This window comes from Alligator sinensis, unplaced genomic scaffold (assembly GCF_000455745.1).
Source record: "Alligator sinensis unplaced genomic scaffold, ASM45574v1 scaffold413_1, whole genome shotgun sequence".
Classification (NCBI taxonomy): Eukaryota; Metazoa; Chordata; order Crocodylia; family Alligatoridae; genus Alligator; species Alligator sinensis.
Window position 1 is genome coordinate 1,444,472 of NW_005842308.1, and position 18,106 is coordinate 1,462,577.

The 18,106-nt window shown below is 48.5% G+C and overlaps 1 protein-coding gene across 7 annotated transcripts in view; it reads left to right on the forward strand.

Annotated features, from left to right (window-relative positions):
• SMAD9 (SMAD family member 9) overlaps positions 1-18,106 on the forward strand; it is a 68,453-nt gene that overhangs the window by 40,016 nt on the left and 10,331 nt on the right. For 6 of the 7 annotated variants that reach the window (XM_025209796.1, XM_006028385.2, XM_025209795.1 and 3 more), the window contains one exon: positions 10,923-11,179. In XM_025209796.1, the coding sequence (XP_025065581.1) occupies positions 10,923-11,179 (257 nt within the window). Of the gene's footprint in view, positions 1-10,922; positions 11,180-16,377; positions 16,765-18,106 lie in introns of those variants that run through there. The other variant, XM_025209799.1, reaches the window with a different exon arrangement.

Consider the following 18,106-nt stretch of genomic DNA (forward strand, 5'->3'; position numbering starts at 1 on the left):
GGTGCCCCAGACCCCTGCCGGCCTGTGCCCTGCTCTGGGTCCTACTGGTGCTGGCCCTGGGACATTGGTCCCAAGATGATGACCAGGGGGCAGGGCACCTGTCAAGGGGTGGGGCTACCCATGCGGCCCTCGACAGCCTGCCAAAACTGGGTTAGCGGCCCTTCGCCGAAAATAATTGCCCACCCCTGCCTTACATGCATGCAAACACACATACCCCTCCCCCAAGGAAATAGGGGACATGGTAGGTCCAACCATTTTTTAGTTACTTCTTTCTGCCCATGGTATCAAAACAGAAGGTCTATTGAGTCCACTTGTCTGTGCACTATTTAGATTTCCCTACTCTTATTTTGTCATAATTAGTGTAATTATTATGCCCATTGGCTTTAATTTTATTCTTACTGTTAGAGATTCCCCAGTTCTAGGCCTGAACAGGCATTGTCAGTTAGTGCTCATGAGAGTTGAAGTGAACTTGAAGCTCCTGAGGTCATTCTCAATTGAAAACATTAAAATTTACAATGGCCAAATCCAGCAAAGTAGCTAAATCCCTTTTCCCATAGTCACCAGAAAGATTCAGACCTAGGGAGTGGGGCAAGTTCAGACCTAGGGAACCTGGCAAGTTCAGACCTAGGGAGTGGGGCAGAGGCAGGAGCAAGGCTGAGGTGAGTGGGGCCCCCAGGCAGGTTGTGGGATGCTTGGAGCCTGGGTGGCTTGTCTAGGGGTGTGGGGGTGGGAAATGGCGTTCCTGCCACGGTGTGCACCCTGGGGGAGGCAGGGGAGTATGTGCCTCTCAGATCTGTGTGTGAGTCAGAGGCGGGCTGCCTCTGCGGGCTGGGGCTCTGCGTCCTGCTGCCACTGCTTCGGGAGCCATGAGATACCATGTGCCTGCTGCTGCCAGGCAGACGGGATGTGGCACAGCCTGGCAGTAGCAGGCACATGGCGTCACGTGGTTCCCGAGGCAGCAGCAGTGGGGCGCTGTGGGGGCCTCAATCTGCCCCTCCCCCCACATGCCTCTTCCCCTTCACAGACTTGCCTGCTGTGGTGGGCAGTGCTCCACACCCCACCAGGCTGCAATCCTGGCTGCATGCAGGCTGCAGCTGTGTGTCTGTGTCTGCACGCATCCCCTACTGCAGCCGTCCAGAGCCCATGCCTGGGATGCCCTGAAGCCCTCTGTGCTGCCACTGCTGCCCTGCGTTTGGAGGGTTTAAGCCCCATTAGCCCTGGCCTTCCACTGCCTATATAGTCATCTGTTGTTGACTGCAGCCAAAGCTGGGGATTTTGCCAGTGCTCCTGTTGGGAATTAAAGCCAGAGGTTCCTGGCTAGAGTGTCTTGCTCCTCTGTCAGGGTTAGACCAATCACCATATTTGAGGTCAGGAAGGAATCACCATGGAGCAGAATGGAAAGCAAACTGAGCCAACTAGGGAGAAGGTGGCTAAATTGGGAAAGAGCTGGCCAGGAGGAAGAGCTAGTCAGTCCCAGGAAAGAAGGGACTGGATAAGGAGTGAAAAAGGAATGAAAGAGAAAAAATCAAGAAAACAAAGAAAATAATTATTATTTATTCAGTGTTATGTTAAAGTAGCACCACACCAGTTCAGAAAAATACTGAGAGGAGAGAAAAACGAAAAAAAGAAAAGAGAAAACTGGGAGAAGCTGATTTGTGAGTTGGTTCATGTAGAAGCCATTATGAGACTCACCATTCCTAAAGACAGGGATAATGGAATTTTCCAAAAAAGTAACAAGTATGGATGTAAAAGAAGATGGGGTTGAACATGAATTCATGCTGTTCTAAAGAGAAAGAAGAGTCAGTCTGAAGACCTGAAGAAGTCTGATGCCTGATGAAAACTGTGGGCTAGACAGGGCAGATCCTAGGTTGTACTTCTCTTTGGGGAGCTGACATAGCTAGAAGTATTTTGTTTTGGAGTTCTGCTCTGATTCTCTGTTCATGTGAAGTGCTGTAAAATTCGTGCAACTCAGTTGACATTCATGGGATGTCACTGGCGTAAACGAAAGGAGAATGGGGGCGCTTCTGCTTCTACTAAGACTTTCTCCTGTCTGAAGTGTTCAGTTCCCAGATATAACAGAAACCAGCGGTGTCACCAGAAATAGAGATGTTTGGGGATTAGGATCTAGAATTAGAGTGGCTTTCTTGTTAAAGCCTCATCTTTCTGTCAAGCAGTTTTTGTGCTCGTAAAGTTCTGGAGCCTTCAGTTTATTGTCTCCCCCTGCCATTAAAATGCCTTTTCCTGGGGGAAATAAAGCAGCCTACCATTCCCTCCAGGAAAAACGCTTCAGATTTTTCAGGTTCTAATTTAATTAGCTGCAGTAATAAGTCTCTATCAGCAGCTTTCATTAGGCAATGATAAGCTACACTAAATCTCATCTTTTTAATGAGGGCCCAAAAGATCTCAACTCCCAGCAGCCCCACTTATTTCCCAGGCCCAAAGCAATAATTGAATTGGCTCTAGATAGTCAGTTTCCAGGCTGAACTGATTAAATAGTGGGAGGGCCTGAGCCAAATATCGAATTTGATATGCTTTATATAAATAATAGTAAATCAGAAGGCCCAATGAAGGGATGCTCTACCTGGATCTGCTGTTTTCCAGTATTGTCTACCCAGGATCATGAATGCACCAGTCCCAAAGCAGTTTCCTCCTGAACATGGATGACTGGTGCCTCCTGAGTTAGGGGGGCACGTACCCCCCCCAGTGGCCAGTGAGCGACCGAGGGGGCGGGGTCCCCCACAGCTGATCTCGCTGACATGGGGAGGAGGGGCAGAGGTGCCAGCGGCACTTTTCCTGGCTCCCCCACTACCCAGCCAGCGCTTGCAGGAGGGTCACCAGTGCTCCCACCTGCCCCCCTGCCTGTCACCTAAGCGGGAAGCACTGGCTGTCAGGGGGTGCACCAGTGCTCTCAGGGGTGCATGTGCACCCCTGTGCACCCCCTACATGTCACCGCTGCTCTTGAACATTGGAAATGAGCCAGTCACCAGGTTCTGGTGGAAAAAGAAATGAAGAAAACCTAAAAATGTTCTCTGAAAAGGTGGTATAGATTCATAAACAGCAATTACTAGGCTTCAGGGCATGTTTGCATTCTGTCAGTCTAGGCTAGGAAGTGCCACCATGAAAACATGTCATTCCCACATGCTCCCACTCTGTACCTTAGAGCAGCACCGGCATATGCCAGAAAGCAGCTGCTTGACAAATTTTGGCAGGTAGCGCATGCAGAATCAGAGTGAGTGGGCAGGGCAGGCCCAGAGTGAGTGGCTGACACAGGGGAAACAGGCTCTTGCAGTCAAAATTGTCATTTGAAGAAGCTGGTTCCTATAAATTGTTGCTTAGAGGGGAAAAAGGCAGGTCTTCTCCAGAGCAAGAAGAAAATGCAGTAAACATGAATGTTTCTCATCTGTTTAGATACAAAGACTCGTGTTAATATGTTTACAAGCCTTACACTAGGAGTTTGCTCAGAAGAAGGAAGGCATTTTTCTGGATACTGATCCTGTGGAGACCCTTAATTTATCTGCATTTCCCTCCTCATTCAACTCAAAAGGAAAATGCCCAGGAGGAACAAAATGGGTTTAGTACAGGGAAGGTCCAGAGTATTTATAGATCTCAAAGTATGTTGGACAGACAGATAGAAGCTGTAAACCATTTTCACTTCTGTTAACAGAAACACCCCAGTGAGTAAACAAGGTTAGGTCACTAGGATAATGCAGTAGAATTGCCAGGCAGCATACCAGCATCGAGCTGCTTTTGTGGAAATGCCACGTCAAAGCTTATAACAATCCAGAGCTCAGGACATCATCTACTAGAAATCAGTCCAATTACAGCATTCAGACTTCAGGGATGAAAATGGGGTTTCTGATCTATTCATTTTGCAATGCCCAGAAAGAGCTACAGGTTCGAGGGTGCTAGATATCAAGGGTCTGAAGAAAGTAATGAAATCCCATTAAAAACACAGGACTCTTGTTTGGCCTTCTGGGAATGGCTTCTGTCAACAGGCAGTCATTGAGGGTGCTAATCTCTGGCAAATGGATATCTGAGAAATTGAAATACTCATTGGCATTTCATTTCTACTGTGTTCATGGCTTCTAAAAACCTGCATAAAGATTAAAAAAAAACAACCCCCCCAAAAAATTATTTTAATTTTCAGAAGCAACTCATGACTTAATGTGCATCTGTTTTGAGTGTCCAGTTTCAAACACCTTGAAAGGGGTAGGTATTCAGGGGTGATTTTTCAAAGGTAGGTACTAACACTTTCAGAAAAGTACTTGTACCCAATGAAAACTGTGGGCTAGACAATGCAGATTCCATTGGTGAAAGACCAATGGTGTCTTGCACTGATCAATGCACCTTAAAAAATAAAATAAAGCCCATCTCTTCCTTGGTAATGTTAGAATGATATTGTAGAGATAATGGTGCAGGAATTATACAAGATGCAAGGAGTTCTTTATGTAATACTTTTTATTAGACCAACTGTATAGTTGGGATAGCATTAAACAAGCTTTCAAATGCAAGACATTAACCTGAAGGGGAATAGCTTTCATTCAAAAGCTTGTCTAACTCTATCCAAACTATGCAGTCGGTCCATTAAAAGACACCACCCTAAGAAATCCTTGTATTTCTTCCTTGGCATTTGGAAAATGGGTAAGTTAAGATACGAAAGAGAACTTGCAATGCAGGGGATTTTATATATGTATATATATATATATATCTATAAAATTAAATCTCTTATTCCAGATGCCAGATCTGTTGGCCTACTTCAGGGGTGGGCTATTATTTCGGGTGGAGGGCTGCTTAACTAGTTTTGGTGAGCTGTCAAGAGCCGCATGGGTAGTCCCACCACTTGACAGTTGCCTCGCCCCCTTGTCGCCATCTTGGGATTGGAAGTTATACCCCTAACCCCTGACTTTTACCACCAGAAGTCCTTCCTCTTGCCCCCTAGAAATACTCCTTTTGGAAGGAGAGTTGCCATCTTAGAACCAGAAAAAAGTCAAGTCATACATTAAAAGTCAAACACGTACGATAACATATTTTAATTTTATTACCAAAAATATTTTTGTCGTGATTTGTGTTTGCATAGCATATATAGAGTAGGGCTGTGTGAAGCTTCAGGTGCCGATTTGATTCGGAGGAGATTCAGCCCAATTCGGATTCCAAATCTGAATCAAATCAGGACACCAATAGAAAGGTCTGAATTGATTCAAAGCTCTCCGAATCAATTCAGAAAAGATTCAGAGAGCTTTGGAGAGATTCAGAGATTCGGGCTGTCCCCGCTCGCTGCTACAGGGAGCTAGACCCGGACTCCATGCCAATAAGTGAGGGGGAGGGCAGGCTGGAGAAGGGGGAGGGGACCATGGGGGTACCCCCACCAGGCCCCATCCCCTGCCTGCTCCCCCAGCCCCCCTGAGCACCCTGTGACCCTTGCCCACTCTCCCAGCCCCGTCAGTGGTTGCCCCGCTCGGCCCAAGCACCCCGGCTCTTAAAAAAAATGTTTTTTTAAAGCCCTGCACTCACCGGCTCCTGCCAGGCCTGGGGAGGTGATCCCTGCTGCCTCCACTGCCCTGCATTACATGGGGGGCTCTGCCACGAGCCCCCATCCCACACCCGATCTCCCAGCCCCGTCAATGGCTGCCCCAAGTGGCCACAGCATCCTGGCTCTTAAAAAAAAAAAAAGCCCTGCACCCACTGGCTGCAGCAGTGGCTGTTGAGGCTTCTGGGGGCTCATGGCAGAGCCTCCCCAGTGGCTTTAAAAAAAAAAAGTGCCAGGACGCTGGGGCCAGGTGAGGCAGCCATTGACTGGGCTGGGAAAATGGGTGGGGGATAGGGGCTTGTGACAGAGCCCTGCATGGGGCAGTGGGGTGCAATGGAGATCGCCTCCCCCCGGCCTGACAGCATCTGGTGAGTGCAGGGCTTTTTTTTTAAAGAGCCAGGACTCTGGGGCCTGGCGGGGCAGCCATTGATGGGGCTGGGAGATCAGGTGGGGGATGGGAGTTCATGGCAGAGCCCCTGACACAGCATGTGGCAGTGTGGGGGCAGGAGGGATTGACCCCCGCCTGGCAAGAACCGATGAGTGCAGGGCTTTTCTTTTTTCTTTTTAATGAGCCGGGACACTGGGGATGGGCGAGGCAGCCATTGATGGGGTTGGAAGAGTGGGCACTGGATGGGACCTGTTTGATTCGGAGATTTGGCCAATTTGGCAGTGGCCAGATCTCTGAATCAGATTCGGCCAAATCAGTTCGGGACAGTGATTCGAATCACTGAATCGAATCCCTGTCCCCTGCATCGATAAAATCTGAACCTGAAGCAAATACTAGCCACTTCACACAGGCCTAATATAGAGGAGATTGCATAATAATTAAAAAATAAATTCTTAGTTTTGTATATTGTGGGGGGATGGTTTGTGCGTGTGGTGTGTGCACGGTGTGTGGGGGGTACATGGTATGTGTGCGTGGTATGTGTGATATGCATGATATGTGTGTGTTGTGTGTGGTATGGGTGTGTGGAGGAATCAACCTCTCTGCCTGCCTGTCACCCTCTGGTCAAAAACTCTGGATGCACTTGGTCTCCATGATAACAGCGCTGGAGACATTCCGGGTTGGGGCAGGACCTGTTCTTCTTTGTCTCAAGTTTTCTGCCACTGTGGGTCAGATGACTAGCTTCCTTGCCTGCTTAATCCTAGGTCATCTGAAAGCACCAGTCAGCAGCCAGTGGGGATGCTCCTGGTGGGACCTTAGTGATGAGGTCATGATAGGGGATAAAAGAGATCCCCAGGAAGGAGGGGAGAGCCATCTTAGAGAGACATTTTTGGCAGAGCCATGCTGGAGAGAGCCATGCTGTAAAGTAGGGAGAGAGCTTTCATGCTGGAGCCCTAAAGCTCCTGGGGAAGCAGAACACTCAAGCCCTCTCCCTCTGTCTCTTGAAACTGGACACACAAGAAACTGCCTGTCTCCAGAGGAAAGCAACCGGCCTCTGGATGATACTTGTGAGTAAGCTACTTAAGCTCTATCTAGATATATAGCTTGCAGTACTGCAGTTGTGTAATCAGCAGATACCTAGCCACGCTGTTTGCTCTAAGGTTATTCTGTGATACATCTCTATCCTGTACCCTACTCCAAACCTACTTGGTGTAACCAATAAAGTTCTCCATTGTTCTAAGCATGGTGAACTGGCTGGGAGAGGGAGAGGGCCGTGCCTTTGTGTTCCCTTGGTCCGGCTGACTAAGGGAGACCATTATTTGAGCTTCAGGCTAAAGGAAGCACCCCAAGTCCTAGCAGTGGGTCGAGCACCCTCCAGGACTACAAGGCCTGTGTTTCCCAGGGGGCACAGGACTAAGAACAGATAGAACCCTGGGTGGTGGCAGCGATGACCCCAGGCTCATGGGTATGCTCTGGGAAGGAGGTTGGCCGAACGTGAGGCACCCCAGGGAGGCACTTGGAGCCTGGTAGGTGGTCGGGCACAGTGAGGTGGGTGGCTCAGCACAGGATCACTTCCTGCTGGCCTACCACAGGGTGTGTGTTGTGTGTATGGTGTGTGTGTATGGTGGGGTGTGTGGTAGGATGTGGGGGTGTGTGTGGGAGGGTTTGTGAGGGGATTTGGTTGTGTGGGGAGAGCATAGGGTATGTTGAGGATTATGTATATGTGGGGGGGTTGTAAGGCAGGGTGTGGGTGTAGGTGTGAGGGAGGCTGGGCGATGTGGGGACCCCACACACTCCCCCCCATGGTGCAGCAGCAGGCAGGGTGCTCAGGGTGCAGGCGGCCAGCAGGGCGTAGCTCCGGCCAGTGCTGCACATCGCAGCGAGGGGCGCAGCCTCTGCACGGCTACCTATATCGCCGGTGCTCCCTACTACCCACATGCAGCACCTGCAATCACACAGCAAAGAGGGAAGCCCCATGTGCTGAAGCCAGGTGCCTTCGCTGCCAGGGCTGTACAGCACCAGAGAGAAGCCTCAGGTGCTGGAGCTGGCTGCCTTCCCCGCAGGGGCTATGCTGCAGGGGAGGGAAGCTCCAGGCAGGGAAGGCAGCTAGCTCTGGAGCCTGAAGTTTCTCCCTGGTACTGCGCAGCAATGGCGTACTGAAGCGGCAGGGGCTGCATGTGAGTGGCAGGGAGCACCAGCAATACAGGCAACCTCACAGAGCCTGTGCCCCTTACTGCAATGTGCAGCTCTGGCCATAGCTGCACTCTGCCAGGCACCTGCCCCCTGAGCGCCCTGCCTGTTGATGCGGCTGCCACTGCCTGCTGGGGCTGCATGCAATGGGGAGTGTGTGGGGGGTCCCCACATCCCCCCCTTTCCCTCACCCACACACTGCCAATCCCAGCTCCACGCTGCTGCCGCCCCCTGTCCTCATAGATGCAGGCTCTGTGCTGCCACCATCCCCATGCTCCAGTCTCCCTCCCGGCTGCAGCCCCACCCTTTTTGCTTCCCTACCTGCTGCCCAGAGCCAGCAGGAGACTGGGAAAGTGAGCAGGTCCCGGGGCTTGCAGCAGCAGCAGCCCTGCACAGAAGCTGCATGCTGGCCAGCCAGGCCCTTCTGCCGATGAGGGTAGCGGACATTCAATAGGGTATATTTGGGGGACTGCTTGTACACATGGGTGCCTTGCTCTCACCCTCATGGGCAGAAGGGCTGGACTAGGAAGGGAAGAGTTTGTTGGGGGGCCCTGCAGGCCGGATGAAAGTGCTTGGCAGGTTGAATCCAGCTCATGGGCCTTATTTTGCCCACCTCTGGTCTACGTACAATTCATAGTTATATAACAATGAAGGGCCATTCAGTAAATGCTTTGCTCAAGTGTCAATGTTGCCTAGATACCAGTTACAGTGCATCTAATAATCTTCGCTTTGTTGTTACAGTGCTATGAAGGTCTCCAGGGAACTGTGAAAATGTCAACTAACGGGGCTCTGGTTTGGTCCTCTGGTCCTCCAGGTTGGGGATAGTGCAGGGGGTTGGTAGCTCACACATGTCAAACATTTCTATTACAGTCTACAAGAGAAGAAGAAACCAGATGGAAATGGTATTCTGAAAGCTTTTGAAGCTGGAACAGGCAATGATGCATAAACCATAAATTGATGATAATGATGATGGCAAACGGTTATAAAAAATAAAAAAATCAAATGAATCTCCTGCAGCAAAGTATGGGTTAAACTAGTTCCAAGATAACATCCTAGTGGTCAGAGAGCATTTGCACAGGAAATCAGAGCCCCGGTCAATTACCACCTCTTCCAGAAAGGGTTCAAACCCACTTTTTCTACTTTTCAGGGACAGTACGCTAACCACCAGGTTATTATCCAGGCTTATTGGAAAAGCACTCTCCACTCCTTTTAAATCATGACAGAAAAGAAGTAGAACATTCATAAATCCAGAGACAGAAAGCAAGCACAACTCTTGCAAGGGAACTCATATGGGAAGGAGGTTTCTATCTCCTTTTCTTAGGCCTGTCACCATATATTTAATACACAGAAACAGTAATCAAGCTTTGACAAGGGTCTGTTCTATCTAGTGGTTAGACCCTTTCCTGGGAGGTAGGAAATATAGATTTGAACCCTGGTATTCCTAAGGAGGTGCTCTTGGTTGTCATAGAGATGGTGGACACTGCCTCTCTTGTTCTTTAAGTCTTCAGCATTTCCTTTTGGCTCACTCTTGTTGCCTCCCAGCTCAGTCTGTGGATCCTATTCTCAGGCAACTGTCTCTCTCCACACAGTGTACAGGGAGCCTGGGCTCTACTCTGCTGATCAGGCATCTTAAAATTAGGCACTCAGGGTCTATGCTTTTAGGTACTTAACTACTTTACTAGATTTAGCTCATTGCTTATGTTAATTTTAGTGGAAATAGAACATTCTCATCAAGTCCAACGTACAGTAATCGTTCCAATGCTTCAACACAATCAGACCATGTGGATGCATTTCTATTTCTTATTACTCTTCATTCAAAAATATCCATCCCTTTGAACAGCAACTGCAAAGCTACCAGCCTGAGAATAAACATTACATTATTAAAGTCTGCATTTGCACCCTGCTTTGCCTAAAAAGTTAGCTGCTTATATCCAGATTTAGAATATGGGCATTTTCAGAGGAATTGGCTAATTTTCAGGGGTATTCAGCCTTTAAGTCACTCTATGAAATCATAGAATGAAACAAGAGCAGAGTATGCTGTGCTTCTCTGAACATTAGGCCATTTATTTACATGGCTAAATATGGAGTTAGGCACCTAACTTTAGGCATTCAAGAGTGCAATTATTATAGGCAGAACTGGTAGCACACCTATTATGAATGCCCAACACTTCCCATTAGGATTGTTTTCAGTTTCATATACCATTGCCAAACTTCAAGTCTATGAACTGAATTTTTCCATGCAAGGTATCTGCTTCAGGCTAAGTTTATATCTGGAAAAAAATAGTCAAAATTATTCATTTTTTTAGGGAAAATCCATTATTTTGCCCATGGTAAAAATGTTGATTTCCTCCCCCACCCTTTTTTTTTGGAGAAACTCTTGTGCTACCCATAATTGGTAGCACAAGAACTTGTGCTACCAATTATGGTAGAACTTGTAATTTGATGAGGTGGTGTTATCCTTAGTGTCAAGGATGTATCAAAGATAGCCAAGCCAGAAGCTTTTGAATAACCACATGCTTGAAACTTGCTGGAGTTTTACAACTAGGGACTCAAAAGAGTTTACCTGTTTTGAGCATGCCTCTCCCCTCCCCACCGCCAACTCAGTGCTGCAGGTGATTTTCTCTAACATTTCAGCTGTATGCTTCCGCAGATTGTGCTACCAGCTCTGCCTGCTTTACTCCTTTATAAAAGAAACATATGCATCTTTACATCAGGATGAAGTGTAAGAATTGTGTAGAAGGCATGATAAGGCTGGTACATGTACACCAGTAAAGTAGTCAAAGGGTCCAGTCCTGAAATAATGTTTGTTGTCTTTTCAAGGTGTCCACCTCTATTATGTTGGCGGGGAGGTTTATGCAGAATGCGTGAGTGACAGTAGCATTTTTGTACAGAGCCGCAACTGTAACTATCAGCATGGATTCCACCCAGCTACTGTGTGCAAGATTCCCAGTGGCTGCAGCCTCAAGATTTTCAACAACCAGCTCTTTGCTCAGTTGCTTGCCCAGTCAGTCAACCATGGCTTTGAGGTGGTGTATGAGCTGACCAAGATGTGCACTATCCGGATGAGCTTTGTTAAAGTAAGGATACAATTTCTTCTGTTGCATTTCTGGAAAAACAAGAAGGGAAAAGACCTCTTAATTTGTTAACTGTGCCAGTTTTCCAAATGAGTATTTTGCAGCCATTATCCTGAAAATGAAGTCTTAATATTAAATTCAGTCTAAGGGCCTTGTTACACAGTAATTTTGGGTAGCTCCTGGAGCTCTTAACACCTGGATTGTCTGCACATTAACACCTAAAACTAATTTTAAGGACTTGTTAGGCATTCAAAGTTATGCCACACCACTTCAGGGTTCTCTCTGATTTGTGATCTCCAGCTCATATTACACTAAGTTGTATCCACTCTAGCCTGCATGTTAGTGTAAACACCCCATCTGCTCCTCCCCCCCCACTGGCCTGGATTGGGCCCACCATACCCTTCCCCCCCAGCTCCCCAGAACTTTGCTCCCCACCCCCCATCCTCTTACTTGTGGTTGCCTGTGCTGGCTGTCCTGGGAGAACAGGCAGGGAAGGGTTAACCTGCCTGACTGCACCTCCCCCACCACACTACTGCCACTGCTACTCCCTGGGCTGGGTTTGGCCTGGAGTGAAGAGCAACAGCCCAGCAGCAGGTGTGGCAGGGGTCAGGCAGGCAGGTTAACCCTTGTCTGCCTACTCCCCTGGGACAGACAATGCAGTCACCCACAAGTAAGTGTGGGGTGGGGGAGTACAGGGGGAACCTCAAAGGGCAATGGAGGAGCTTGGGGGCAGGGGAGAAGCCCAGAATGGGAGGTGGCGGCAGGGGGGATTCTTACCATTCAGTCTTCCAGGCCCCTGGTGGCCTGAAGTGTGACTGCTCCAAACTCGAGCTAGCAATAACGCTGATCAACACTTGTGTGTCTTACGGTGTAATGTGTAACAAGGCTCTAATATTACTACAAATTGAAAGTGGTGGTCCCTGATCTGAGGTGTCTGGCGTCCTCAACTCTCATTGAAATTGTTAAGTATAGAAGGTGGTGAGCTCTCTGTCCACAAGAAATGAAGAGGCTCTCTTCTGAACAATTCATCCAGACTGCCAACATCCAATAGATAAGTCAGCAGCTCCTGATAACTGATCATTACCTACTGACTTGTGGAGATTGTTGACTACTAAAACAAATACTATGACTAGCTAGGTCTGAGGCTGACTACTATCCTGCTTGATTCTGCTAGATCTGACTGTCTCCCAACTTCTCAGTACTCTTCTCCTAGCAATAGGATGCTGGATACCCAAAGTCAGACTCCACAACCCATAATGAGGCACTTAAGCAAAAGTGGGCCATTTTGTTTTCTAAGTCAGTAAGTGCCAAAATTCTCTCAGAGATGTAATTGCTTAGGACCTCTGAGAAATTTTATTTAGATGCCTAAATAAGGGGTTTGAATTCTAGAGTTCAGGTTCCCAGGAGTCTAAGTGAAAACTGACAAAAATTCATATAAGGGACAGAACACAGAACCGTCAAGAGCTGCTAGCAACTGACCTTCCCACTGTACAATTTACAGTGTCTGTTTGTAACCTTTTCCATTGACTTTACAAGCTGAGAGGAATAGGGTGCTTATGGGCATTAAAATAAACCTTCCCCATTAGCTCTAGATCATCTGACTAGATGTGGATGAAAGCTAATCAGAGAGGACTGGCAGTTTTTCTCTCTGCTGCTCTAACTTTAAGAGACTCCCCTGGTCCACTGGGCACATCTACACAAGATACTTTACTACACAGTAGAGCTAATTACTGCATAGTAAGCATCACTGTCTACACATGCTGACCCATACTGCATGGTAATTTCCTCTACTTGGCAGTTAATTTGCTACCTGCAAATGCAAGTAAAAAATTATGTGCTGAGTAATTACGGTACAGTACAGCATGTGTAGATGGTTGACCAGAGCAAATTTGCTCCCGGTCAGCCAGGCAGTAGAGGGCAGGAGATTGCTCTCTGACCCCAGGAGCTGTCTGCTGCTGGGGTGGGCTCCAGCACGAAAGCCTAGGCAGGGACAATGTCCCCCTGCCCTGGCAGCAGGGAGCTCCCAGCCCCTGCTCCATGATCGTAGAGTGGGGGCTTGGAGCAGGGGCTGGGAACAGGCTGGAAGCTTGTTCTCAGCCCCAGCTCTGCAATTACAGAGCAGGGGCTGGGATTTTACTGCCTGGGGAGAGTTCCCCGCCCAGGCTGGAGCTGGCTGGGATCTGCCCCTGACCATAAAAGTTCTTGGCCAGCTCCAGGTTGCACAGGGAAGTCTGCACATGCAGCCTGGAGATGCCTGGGAACTGTCTGATTTCAGGTAGTCCCCAGCCAGCTCCAGGCTGCACATGCAGACTTCCCCATGTAGCCCAGGGCTAGCTGGGGACTCTCCCAGTCAGGGATAGGTCCCAGTCCTGTGCCCCAGTCAGGCGATTGAAGTGCAGGGCTTGGAAAGAGCTGCATAGGAGGGGCAGGGGCAGGTCCAGCCCCTGCCTCAGTTGGGCAGCTAGCACCAAGCCCTTGGATGGGCGAGGAATTCCTCATTGGAATCCCTGCCCAGCTAGGGGTTTGCTGGTAGCTGCCCCACCAGTGGATTGGAGCAGGGGACTGGGATCTCCCTCTCCCATGCAGCTCTGTCCAAGCCCCATGCCTCAATCATCCAATTGGGTGGGGAGCTTCCTACTGCCAGGGCAGGGAGACATTGTCCCCACCCAGGCTCCACCGAACTGGAGCCTGCCCCAGCAGCATGCAGCTTCCAGGGGCAGAGTACAATCTCCCAGCCACCACCAGGATACAGCTGTGTCCTGGCCACATGTTCCCTGCCAGCCCCTGGACTAGCACCCAGGGGGAGCCTAGAGCTCCCCCTGGATGCTGCAGAGGGCTGGTGTAGGGTCAGAGGGGTCAGGAGCAGACTTCAGCCAGGAGCAGCAAATTTTCTCCCCAATCCCCACGTGTGTAGAAGACTCCCTGGATGGGTTTACTCTAGAGTTATTTACTCTAGAGCGGGGGTGGGCAAAATGCGGCCTGCCAGGCCATTCTATCCGGTCCGCGGGGCCCCTAAAAAATTTAGAAAATTATATTTATATGTCCCTGACTGCCTATCACGTGGCCCTCGATGGCTTGCCAAAACTCAGTAAGGGGCCCTCCTCCCAAATAATTGCCTACCCCTGCTCTAGAGTAAACCCACCCTGCAGCACTTGCACATGTAGATGCACCCACTGGATACACAGCTCCTTGCAGACTTATATCAGAAAATATTCTGTACAAATGACTGAAACAAGCTGACTCTATTTATTCCAAAGGGAGTGAGGTTTTTATGGCCAAGAATCAGGCATAAAAGGCCTAAATGTTCCCACATCACAGCTTTGAATCTTGACAGGCCCAATATAAACACCTTGGCCACATCTACACATATGCTTTATTGCAGAACAGATTAATTAACTGCGGAGTAAAGTTTCACCATCTACATGTGTGACAGTATTAGGCCATAGTAAACTAATTAACACTGCTGTAAGATAGCACTGTACCCAAAAGTACTGTGTTATGGTGGAATAATTAATTGTGATTAAACACATGGTTAGACACTGACTGCGTGCATAAATTGTGCCCGGTCAGCCCAGACAGCAGGGAGCCCGACTCCTGCCTACTGCCTAGCCACATGGCTCTGCACTTTCAGCATTCTCATGCTCCTGCTAGCCCTGATGCCACCAACCAGAGCCTGGAGCCACATGCTGTCTATGAAGAGTGGGGCAGGAGTAGCCCTGGCATAAACTGCTTTGCCCTGCTTCAAACTGCTGCCATCTGGGGCACATGTGTAGCACATGTGTAGCTCTGGCTCAAACTGCTCCAGAGTTTATTGCTTCAAATTAATTGCACATGTAAACACACCCACTGAGTTGCAAGGAACTCACTATGTTAATCATTCCCACAAGACCTTGAGAAGCAAAGCCACGTCTGCTCTTTGTGGATATTAAAAATCTCACATGACTTTTCCCAAGAGTCCATGCCAAAGTCTCCCAACCAATGCCCTGCACTGCTGTGCTTTGATCTAGTTGAGAAAGGAATTAACGTCTTGTTCAATGCAAACAATAGTAGAAAACACAGTGTTCCTTTTAATGGAAGACATGAATGGACATGTTGTTTCTAAAGGAAGTGTAGCTAGTTATACAGCACCATCATTATCTCAGTAACTCAGTGGCCCTCTTTGATGTCTTATCTTCAGTTGAAGACAGAATGACCAGGAAAGCTGTTGTGTTGACATCTGAACCAAACTGCTACTATGTTATCTTCTTGCTTTGTTGAAACAATTGCAAACTCAGTCACAATTTTAGTTCTCTATCTCCAGTGTGAGAGGTCTCCTTTGCCAATCTTTTCAAATCGATAAACCTCAATACCTTTTTTTGTAACTGATCATTGACAAGTTGCCCTGCAAGTCTCATTGGGTCATTTTTGCCTACAGTAGGGAAAACCTTTGCCTGTCTTCCACAGGGGTAGAGGACTTAGCAGAGGATGAAAGGAACTTCTCTGCCCCTGTTCTAGGGTGGATCCCAACCTCTGGTGCCCTCAAATAATCACTAATTATAGCAGCCGCTTTTCATCCACCAGTCCTATAATGCTTACCACAGTGTGTAAACAGTATTGTTGTGCTGATGGCAACAGAGCGCAATTTAGTGACATGCCCAAGATCCCAAAGCACATCAGGGTCTTTGAGCAGAAACAGAACCCGGATTTTCTGATCTCCTGTTCAACTGCAGGGCTAGGGAGACACACATAGGACAGGATGACAATCAGAGGACTGCATTAGGGAACACAGTAGTTAAGCACAGTGCACCTACTCTGTGTGCGTTACATGCCAAAAGGGTGTAATGGAGATGCCATCAGAGCGGTGCTGGGAGAGTGCCTAAAGCTCCCTGTCTTGGGCGTGCTTATTGGCCATACTCTTATGGGTGCTTCACAGCTTGCAGGAGCTATATAGCTGGCTGATCTGGAAGCTTAGCCAAGCCCCTGGCTCCCTTCATGCAGGCTGCTATTGTCAGCAGGTGCAGGGAGGGACTGCTGCTTTACACCTTTGTGCAGCACCAGTAAGGAGCCTTGTTGTGTTCCTTGTCTGCAGATTCCTGTACTGGAATATTGGCCTGAGGGCCCTGCATAGATTACTGGTAGCCCCAACACAGCTGGATGGCATGGAATAAAAAGGACAGAATGTGCCCCTAATGCTGAGTCTATTGCCTTTCTAATCACTACAGAGAGCTCCTCCTTAACAAGAATCAAGGACTTGTCTGCTGCCCCAGAAGGGCTGATTTAATAGCAGCAGCAGAGAGTGGGTAACTTTGATAAGGAGACAGCCAGAGTCACCGATACTTGTCCATTCAGCCTCTGTGGGCTCCAGTCTACAGCACCTACAACCATGTCAGCTCAAAACAACTAGTGGGAGCCTGAACCTATCTTGGAGCTACCAGCAGAGGGCAATGTGTAGCTACTGAATGAGGCCTGACAATTAACTGCATTGTTAGTGACTGTTCCATGCACCAGGTTAATTGGGCCCACAGGTGACATTTACAACCTTGGATTCTTTCCCCTCAGATTGTCAGTGCTGTCAATAAAACAAGAAGCTCCAACACTTGTGGCATGTCCCTACTGTTTGTGCATCTCTTGATTTTACAGGTATACAACATATGACTAGTACAGAGGTATAAAATATACCATTATTACAAATGCCAAAGCCTTAGAAAAAAAATTGCAACTCATAAAGAGCAGTGTCTTCATGACAACTTTTCAGAACATTAAACATAAGCTGTCTGGCACTAATGTACATATCTGAGGTTGCTCAAACTTCTTTAGAAGTCAGACTGATTACAAGGCAGCCCACTGTCTTATACCTCTGCCTGTAAAAACTACCCACTATTACAAGAAAATCTCTTTGGCAATGGCTAATTTATTAGCTTGCCTGATCAGAAAGAACAGAGGTAAGACGTCAGCTTCTCTGCTCAGAAACCTACTAACTAAGGAGCTAATCTGTCAGCTGTACTGTTCTGAGAAGTACCTTACTTGGTGCTTGGCCTCATGGACAACTGAGTGCTGCTCCTGGCCCTGATAATGCCTAGAAGGATGGTTGAAACCTTCAAGCCATTTAACATCTATGAAATCAGGAGCTCACTTGCAGAGTCAGATGTAATATAACCCACTCAGGATGACGGAGTTGAGTCTACTGTGATTGGGCTGAATTAAGGGTAGCAGTAACTGTCTTGAATTTCGTGGTGAATATTGTGGTTTATTTCATTCAGTTAGTTACACAATAATGGTACATTTCTGCACCCTTTGAAACATAGGTGCCAAGTGTCCTGGTTGGTACAATAGTACTGTGCATTACCAACTTCTGTCAGTCTCAGCCAGAATACTGGACAGTTGACAGAATGGCCGTGTGCTAAAAGGGTCCACTTTGAAGAGCTGGTAGGGGGCCTAAGATTTCTAGTAGTGGTGTACCAATAGGGATTTTTGGGGCCGATACTGATAACTGATTTTTAACAAGCCATTTTGGCCAACTACTGATATGTGGCCCAGCAGCTTGGAGAGCAGTGTCTGGCTGGTAAGTCTGTTGTGGGGAAAAGGGTGGGGAGGAGGGAAGGAGCATGGGGGGAGCAGTTTGAGGTCCCTGCAGTGAGGGAGAGAGTGGGGCTGGGGCAGGGGCAGTGGCAGGCGCTTGGGGCTGGGTGCAGGACTGAGTCACAGCTCATCTAGGGGGCACGGAGAGGGGGTGGGTCCCACCATTGCATGCACCCCAGGAGAGTATGGGGGCCGTGTGCCCCCTGGATTTGTGCATGGGGTGAGGGCAGGCTGCTGCTGTGGCCTGGGGCCAGGGCTGGTGTCAGGCTCTTCCCAATGTGGGGGTTGGGCCAGGGCTGTGCTAGGAGTGGGCAGCAGCGCTGGAAGCAGGGGCTACATTGAATTTTGGGATGGCTGTAGTTCCCCTCCCTG